The 9,336-nt window shown below is 35.5% G+C and overlaps 1 protein-coding gene across 1 annotated transcript; it reads left to right on the top strand.

Annotated features, from left to right (window-relative positions):
* The first annotated feature begins 8,513 nt into the window (after window positions 1–8,513).
* On the top strand, window positions 8,514–9,021 carry LOC109168903. The gene has a single exon (XM_019317758.1). The coding sequence runs from the start codon at window positions 8,569–8,571 to the stop codon at window positions 9,004–9,006; it is 438 nt and encodes a 145-aa protein (XP_019173303.1). The 5' UTR covers window positions 8,514–8,568; the 3' UTR covers window positions 9,007–9,021.
* The last annotated feature ends 315 nt before the right edge of the window (window positions 9,022–9,336 follow it).

Raw genomic sequence — 9,336 nt, 5'->3', positions numbered from 1 at the left:
CTTTATTTGTCATCTTGCTCCTCCTATATCTTCATGAAATTAAAGGTGTAACATCCTAATCTACTTATATGTATTTTATGTTTGAAAATTGACATAAATTGTTATGAGAATTGAATGACAATTTTGAGTGGGGTCCACTACTGATTCTTTTTTTTTTTTTTTTTGAATGCTAGTCCACTACTGATTCAAGTGAGGCCGAAGTATATTTGAGTTCTTTTGTATGAGGAGAATAATTTAATATATTTGTGCACATATATAGAAGGGAAAATGGCACTTTTTCCCCCTGAGTTATATACTTATAGCACTTTTTCCCCCTCAATTATTTAGGTAAGCACATTAGCCCCTTCAATTATTCTAAAAGTGGTAGTTTTTCCCCCTAATATATTAAATTGACATTTATACCCTTAAAATAAACATTTTATTTATTTTACTTCTCCAACAAATTATTGCGTATATGTAGGGATGACCACGATTCGGTTCGAACTGAATCGGACACTGTAGCAATCGAATTAAAAGTTTTCGGTTATGATTCAGATCTAGAACCCAATATTTGGATTTCAATTTATTAAAATTATGAATCAAAGAAATTGGATCCTGAACCGTGAACCAGCGGTTTCGGACCCGATTCGCGATTTTGAACCGTTTTTATTTTAAAATTTTATTTTTATTTTAAAAATAATCTAAATTCAACAATAAATGTATTTTATTTTTTCAGTTTGGAACATGAACCGTCCATTCCGGGATTTTAATAAACTCTAAATATCGATTTTCGATTCTAAATTGTAATTGGAATATTTCGGTTTGGTTGCTATAGTGTTTATTTGGTTTGAACCAAATTATGGTCATAATTTGTTGGAGAAAAAAAATAAATAAAATATTTATTTTAAGGGCAAATATGTCCATTTAACATTTTAGGGGGAAAAACAGCCACTTGAATAATTGAGGGGGGAAAAGTGCTATAAGTATATAACTCAGGGGAAAAAAGTGTCATTTTCCCTATATAGAATGAGTGAATGAGAGAATTTATATTTAAAGTATAATCATAAATTAAAGTTAGAAAAATCGAATTTTTGAAAAGATTTATTAGGAGCTTTTGACACACATAAGGAAAGTATATATGTGCGTTTAGATTCGTATAAATATATTTTCACATTTTTACATCAGTACGTAAAAGAGGAAACGCCCCAAATAGAAAAACAACACTTAGCCTATATCCACAAGAATATATATCCGTTTTGCTGGAAACACCAAAAATATCATCCTTCACCCTACTTGTAGGAGTGAAGGACGGGGAGCCTTGAAAATGCAAACATGTTGCCGGGTTTTGATCACAAGATAACGTATTAAGAGTATCATCCATTTTATTTTATTCTCTAAAAATTTATGAAATATGTTGCTAGAAAGCTTTTAATTTTCTTGTGAGTAAATTAATTCTTGCCTATTAAAAACCATGAATATTTTTCATTCTTCTCCCAATCTCCCCCCAAAACCCTAGTCTTGACTTTTATTTATTTATTTGCATTATTCTTCCCCTAAAAATTCTAGTCCCGTATGTCTTCAAACCGTAATGAAAGTGTGATAAACAAATCAGCCCAAACTGAGCTAGGCTTATACTACTTATACAGAGCAATTAGTAGGGTTCGAGAGCTCTCTCAATACCTATTATTATATTTTCTATAATTATTCATAATCATATGTCTAAATATGTGAAATCTATTTAAACTATCACTCAATTCAAACTAATAAACTTGTACCACACATACTTTCACCTACAAACCACCAATAAACATACATGTATGTCGTATTCAAGTTGAACACACGAACACATACTATGTTTGCTAACACATCCCCACAAAGATTGTAACCAAATGACAAAGAGAGGGCCAAATCGCTAATTGACCAAAGAAATGGATATTAAGTTGTCCCAATTCCATGATGCACTTTAGGAATTTAAGTGAGAGGTGCAGAGAGGGAATTGAAATGGAGCCTCACAAAGCTAAGTGGGCCCCTGGATCCTTCACTTTCAGTGGGCCCACTTGACCCCCTGGGCCCCTCCCCAAACTTGGTTTTATCTCCCTACATCGTGCTGGTTTGTAGGCATGCATAATCCACTAATGGCACCAACCTCTACAATGGCGTCCCCCCATCAACCCTAATTATTGTACTCCTTTTGCAGAGGTGGTTGGCGTGAGATCGATGTCATCCCCATATGAACTATTACAAGCGTTTAACCACATCTTGACCATAGATTAATCATGTATGATCACCATACTAATCAATGCTACTTTAACATCATGATGTTTTATGTTGAAACTTTATAGATATTGTGTATAATTTTTTTTATATATATAAGTGAATTATACATAAAATAAACTTGTGATTATATTGTATTAGACAAATATAATTTAACACACGATTAATACATTCTTCCAAAAAGGCTGAACTCCAACCCGACAGAGTATTTGGAAGGTTGTTCTTACACTGCCGCTGGTGAGACTCGATCCCTGGTCATTCTTTCAAAGTTTCACCTCTGTGACCAGTTGAGCTGCCCATACAGGTACACATGATTAATACATGTAAATACAAACGGTGGAAGTGAACAAATCAACATACCTATATCATATATAGTTGGTATATATTTTCATTGATTATTTATCTGAGCCAATACAAGAAGGGAGGGAGTGAATTATGCAATGACCTGGTGCTTAAGCACCTATGCAGTTGTGTTGTGCCATCATTATAGGCATGTATTTCTTAATTATTTAGTTTGACAAAACTACTAATTAATAGTTTAGTCAAGCATGCATAAAACATTTGACATAGTTATACAGGGAAATCTTAAACATTGACGTATATAGTTATATGTATTAGTAAACAAGGTGAAATGCCTTGAGGGCCCATTATGAAATTTATTGAGAAATACAACCCTATTTTTTGAACTAGATCGCGCCTCCTCTCCTCTCCACTTAACAACTTAGTAGTAAAACCACTTGAGCATATGACTTCGGACCATATATAACAGTAATTTTTGAACGAGATCATTCCGCTCTCCTATCTTGGACCACCGCTAATCGCCATTACCGCCTGGAAACGCCACCGCCGACCGCCATTACCTCTTGGAAACTCAACCTCAGCTCCTTCGCCCCCGGCCTGTAATCGCCATCGTCGCACCATTATTGCACGCCTCCGCCGACGCCACAACGACCGTCATCTGCTATCTGCTATCTGCTATTGGTACACGACCTCAAATTGTTGAGGATAATGTCTTTACACTCTTGGGGAAGTATTGCAAGCAGTTGGTCAAATTGTTGACAATATTTTCTACTGATAAAGAAGATATCGATTTGGGGATAGATAAGACAGTCTTCCATCATGGACACGTAAGGGGTGTTTATGTGATGATGGGGATATATAGAATTTGTTAACGATAAATTGGCTTGATGTCTCAATTATGAAAGTGTTTATGTTGTAAGTTTCAAATTTTTCTGTGTTTTATATACATTTGTTTTTTTTTTTTTAATGTTTATTCAAATTTCTTATTTGTTTTTTTTTTTCCAAGTTTTTTAATAAGTTGGGTAAACAGTTTGGTGTCACGTCTATTGGATTTGCGTGTCTAACTCAAATTTCAGCGAATATGATCAACGTAAATTATGTTGTCGTTACATCATATTTCATTCATGTCATGGACGAGCACAAGAATCTGTTGGAAAAAATAGCTTAAAATTGTATAAAATGGCATGTTAAGTGGCTATTTTGTGGTACAATTATTAGTGGGGTCCACTTCCGATTTGGGTTGGGTCAAAGTGGATTCGGGTTCTTCGTAGTGAGACGAAGAGATTGATATATTGTACGCTCAAAACGGATAATGGGTGAATGAGATATTGATTCTCAAAGTAGACTCATTGAGTTGGAAAAATGAAGGAAAAAAGTGAGTTTTTGTCCCACATTGGTTTGGGAAGAGGATTTGCCCCACTATTTATACAAGAGCTCTTTTTAAACTTGTTAAATTGTATAGCATAGATGCTTTCTCTTGCGTGTAGGGCGGTGCAAATCAAATTCCCAAAAATTAGATTGGAAAGGTTGCTCTGAGTTGGTTCTAATTTTGAATTAAAATCCATATTAATGGTTGCTGTTATAGGAGTTGTAAGAGTGCCATTAAATGCCTATGCCTAAATTAAAAGCCTTCTACTCTTTCTTAGCCGAAACTGTGTTCATCCCGTAGCCCTAGTTCGCCGGATTCCTTGAGTTGTAAGAGTGCCATTAAATGCCTATGCCTAAATTAAAAGCCTTATACTATTTCTTAGCCGAAACTGTGTTCATCCCGTAGCCCTAGTTCGCCGGATTCCTTGTTTGGGTGCTCAAACATTGAATCGTAGCAAGTTTTATCCTAGGAAGCTTAGGCTACAATGCTCCTAGCACTTGTGGGGGGTAGCAAATAAGGTTTTAAGGAAAGAGTGATCGCTTCACTCTTGCTAAAAACCCAACACCAAACACAAGCCAATCTCTTCATCTTTCCTTCCCTTTTTTCTACATAAAATAATAATCCTTATTTTTTAGGATTATTATTGTGTTATACCAACGTGATATCCATCAGTCTTAAAACCTTATTTTCTCTGTTTTCCCGTTGGTCGCTTTTTGTCTCTAATTTCACTGAAGAAATGGAGGACCTCGTACTGCCAATCCATGGGGAGGGAAATGTTGTTGCGGACAACAAGTCAACAATGGTGGGAACAACAGCAATATTGTGAATTCCCAGGCACCACCAGTGAACGTTGGTTCACAAGACGGTGGGAGCACCGAGGGATACATTCTCATGATTCAGGTACCTTCGGTACCGAGCGGATCGGCTGAGAAGCCGGAGAAGTTCACCGATGCCGAATCGAACTTCAAGAGGTGGCAACAAAAGATGTTGTTCTACCTAGCAACTCTCGGCTTGGCAAGGTTCTTGTCCGAGAGTGTTCCTGAGTTGAAGGAACAAGATGCTCAATCCGTGATGGCGATTGGCTATTATTATTATTATTATTATTATTATTATTATTATTATTATTATTATTGTTGTTGTTGTTGTTGTTATTGTTATTGTTATTGTTATTATTATTATTATTATTATTATTATTATTATTATTATTATTATTATTATTAATATTATTATTAGCGTTAATTTCCAAAATGCTCCTCTGACTATAGCCTTTTTCTTAAATTGGTTCCTTGAATTTTAATTGCAACCAAAGTGGTCTCTCGACTATTGAATTTTAAGCCAAAATGGTCTCCGTTAGCTTTGGCGTGAAGTAGGTCTTAAAATGGATGGCAAAACGGTAATTCAGGTTTTGCACTCTAATTTCATAAATATGCGACTCCCTTTCAGCATCATGCAGACGTTTTTCTTCAAATTAGGTTTTTACTCTCCTTAATTTGCGATCAAAATTGAAAATAACATTGCAAACCGTAAAATTAATAATAATAATAATAATAATAATAATAATAATAATAATAATAATAATAATAATAATAAAGAGATAACAACTTTGACTAACATTGCTTGCTTCCTCCACAAACCCAGAATCTCCGACCGGGATTTTCATTATTCCATGATGCTTAGATGCTCCATTGCATGCCACACTGACAAAAATGAACAAGAACATCTCTATAGTAAAATCTCTGTCTTGGGAAGTTTGTATATGAAGTTGAACATGAACTTTTTTGGCCTTCTAGATGATTTCCCACATTTTGATCGCAGATTGAGGAGATAAAAAACCTAATTTGAAGAAAAACATGTGCAAACTATTGAAAGGGAGTCACAGATTCATTAAATTGGAGTGTAAAACCTGAATTACTCATTTTACCATTCATTTTAACACCTATTTCACGCCAAAGCTAACGGATGACTATTTTGGCTTAAAATTCAATAGTTGAAGGACCACTTTGGGTGCAATTAAAAACCAAGGAACCAATTTAAGAAAAGGTCATAGTCGGAGGACCATTTTATAAATTAACTCTTATTATTATTAATTGATATAGTGTTTTGTTGAATAATTATCTTAATTTCAATTTTAAATGTGTTGATAGTAAGTATATTGTGTTGATTGTTAATTGTGAAGTATAATTTACAAACTATATTGTTATGATATTTGTGTTGATAGTTATTATTATGAGTAAATAGTTTTTTGTGTTGGTTTGTAAATTACTATGAATAGATAGTTTGTTGTATTAATTCTGTAAATTGTTGTGTTGGTTTGTTGGTTTTGAAAATTTCTATATAGGATTTTGAATTTAAAAAAATTAAGGTGTTTAAAATTAAATAAAATATATTTTTTTTAAATACAAACCGCGACATTTTTTGGGAAGAGAGTGTCGTGAATTGTATTAAAAATAATAATATTATTAACTTTACGCGACACTCTTTAGGAAAGGAAGTGTCGCGAAAAGTCTTTAATTAAAAAATAGAATCCTAACATTTCGTGACACTCTCTGGGAAAAGAGTGTCGTGGAAAGTTTTTAATTTTAAAGAAAAAAAAAACTATGCTTTCCGCGTCACTCACATCCGTGTAGCGAATTTTCTTGTACACGTGTAGTGGATGTGATGTTATGTACTAGTCAAATAAAGTACTTGTTAAAGTATATGTAATTTTTTATCAAGATGATTGACTTACTTTAATAGAGAAGGTTAATTATAAGGATTAGTCCTTACATTATTCATGGAATTACTTAAAGCCCAAGAGGTGATGAATTCATGGTGGCCCACCTTTGTGGTCAAACGAAGCTATGGAAAGAATCACAAAGTAGTAAACTAATTGGTCCTTCCTATGATGTGTGTACTTGTGAGGTTGAGCTATGACTCTTAATGAATTAACAACCATATGAGATGGGTGGTCCTAGTGAGATGGATTTAATATATTCACCGCTTAATAATTGAGAGTGTTGTGAACCTGGTTGGAACTCTCTCTTTAGAGGGATTCGTCCTCGAATCCACGTTCCACGCATCGTTGAAGCTCCATGAGTCTTCGTGGAGAGACAACTGTGGGTTCTGATACCAAATGATGCGCATCTGGTTGGCTCGATCTTCTCTTCACACTCTAATTAAAGAATATTTTAAAATGATTTATTAGGCTAGGTGAAATCGAATCTAGAGATTTGACCTAGGCTGCGAAAAGGGCTAATTTTTTAGTTTTGATAAGTCATCGGCCACACCGGGTTATAAGGTGATACGTAGAAGTAAGACTGACGCCACAATTGAGGTTCCATAATTGATAAGTCAGGTTTGCCATGACCAACTCACAGTCGAACTCATTCCGAGTTCCAAAAAACACTTTGTTTTCTAACTCAAAAATTCTCAACTCTATATTTCATTTAGCATACAATGACCTTAAATAGCCATTAACAAGAAGATTACAACCACATGAATTAGATAATTATTAAGAATATAATAAACTAATCATAACCAACAAACTAAGATAAACACGAATAATAATATAATTCTAACAAACTAAATCTAAAATAATTTTAAGATAATCATCCTAATTAATTAATAAAATTAATTTTAAAATATTCTAACAGTTCAAGTGGCCACAACAGAGAGGTTAAGTATAAATGTTCTTATTGATCTTAAGTCTGTAAAGAGAAAGAATGTGTGAGATCACCTACGTGGGTGAGAACATTGACCACCTTCTACGAAAGAATATCAAGTTTCTTTCTAAAGCACTCATGAGCATCATGTGGTTCTCTAGGATATCTGTGTGTAATACCGCAAGATGTACTAATTTGAGAAGAGATGTGTGATATTTGGTTCAAATTTTGATGTCTCTGTATAGTTAAAGATTTGCTCACTCGACAAGTAAGGAATACCTTATGTCACTACGTGTTGGTTCAATTCATATGACACCAAAGCTTAAGTGTTGATTCTCCACTGCTTAGATCGGATCTTCTTGTTTGAGCTCAATCTTTTTTTCCTAGCATTAGTGGGGGAATATTGTTAATGCTAGGCGCTAGGTGGGTGGACCAAATCATGTCTTAGTTGGAGGGGAGTTGTCTTATGTTTTGATGATGATGATGATGATGATGATGATGATGACGACGACGACGACGATGACGATGACGATGACGATGACGATGACGATGACGATGATGATGATGATGATGATGATTATTATTATTATTATGATTATTATTATTATTATTATTATTATTATTATTATTATTATTATTATTATTATTATTATTATTATTATTATTATTGTTATGGTTATTGTTATTGTTATTATTATTGTTATTGTTATTGTTATTGTTATTGTTATTGTTATTGTTGTTATTGTTATTGTTATTACAAAAAATCTAAATGTATTAACTTCAAAAAACAAATCTTATATAAAGAACAATACCCTATATTGTACCTAACTAACGAAGATGAGAACTGATTGTATTATATTTTCTGAAACTTGATTACAATGAGATCAGATGATGCGCAAACCATGATCAATTGTTCCCTTAACATACCTGAGTACGGGCTTCCGCGATGGCGACCGTTCTGTGTCCCCGCCAGCTGCTTCTGTTGACGTTGTCTCGACGCCGGAGATGGCTCCTGCTTACCTGTCAATGGTGGACCCTTTTCTCGTTGAAGCTCTCCAAAACCCTCGCCATCGTCTCACCATTATGCTGATGGAACTCGACGTTCAAATGTTTTTGCAAAATCCCGATTTGGAACAGTTTGAGTTTCCACACTTCCCTACTTCCTATCTTCGTCTTGCAGCGCACCGAGTTGCTCAACACTATGGGTTGCTGACTATGGTGGACAATGTGGTTGATGGTCAGGGAACTCGTATTTTGGTGAAGAAAAAGGTTGATACTAAATACCCGGCCCTCTGTTTATCTGATGTTCCACCCAAACAATCAGAGAGTGACAAACTGGTATCAGAGCGGGACGTGCTTATATTGCTGCGCGCTATGGTGGGATCCTCAAGGGGTGAGGATTATGCGAGCACTGTTGCGCGAGAGGGGATGTGCACGTGCTGATGAAGGCTCCACTCCGTTGGTCCGCAGGGGGCGGATGTGTCCTTTCGAGGGAATGGGGACTCGGGTGGCCGCCAGCTTAGTCGAACTACTCTTCGTGAGATGTCCTGGCATTAGCAGCGCGTATGCTATCAAGTACGGCGATCCTTGGGCAGAGTCCTCTTCCCTAGCACGAGGGCGTGCTCGATGTTGGGTGGGGGAGAGTGTCACAGACGTTTTTTTCCGTGACCGTGCGAAGACCCTAAAAAGTGTGGAGACGGCCAACTGGTTAGCAATGCCATGCGGGTGAAGGGGGCGTCAATAGCGTTAAGGGTTGTTCTGCCTTAGACGCGA

Source organism: Ipomoea nil, unplaced genomic scaffold, assembly GCF_001879475.1.
Source record: "Ipomoea nil cultivar Tokyo-kokei standard unplaced genomic scaffold, Asagao_1.1 scaffold3231, whole genome shotgun sequence".
NCBI lineage: Eukaryota > Viridiplantae > Streptophyta > Magnoliopsida > Solanales > Convolvulaceae > Ipomoea > Ipomoea nil.
This window is presented reverse-complemented; position numbering and strand designations above follow the sequence as displayed.

Coding starts and splice junctions, on each gene's coding strand:
- LOC109168903 (XM_019317758.1), top strand. CDS start 8,569: ATGGCTCCTGCTTACCTGTCAATGGTGGACCCTTTTCTCGTTGAAGCT.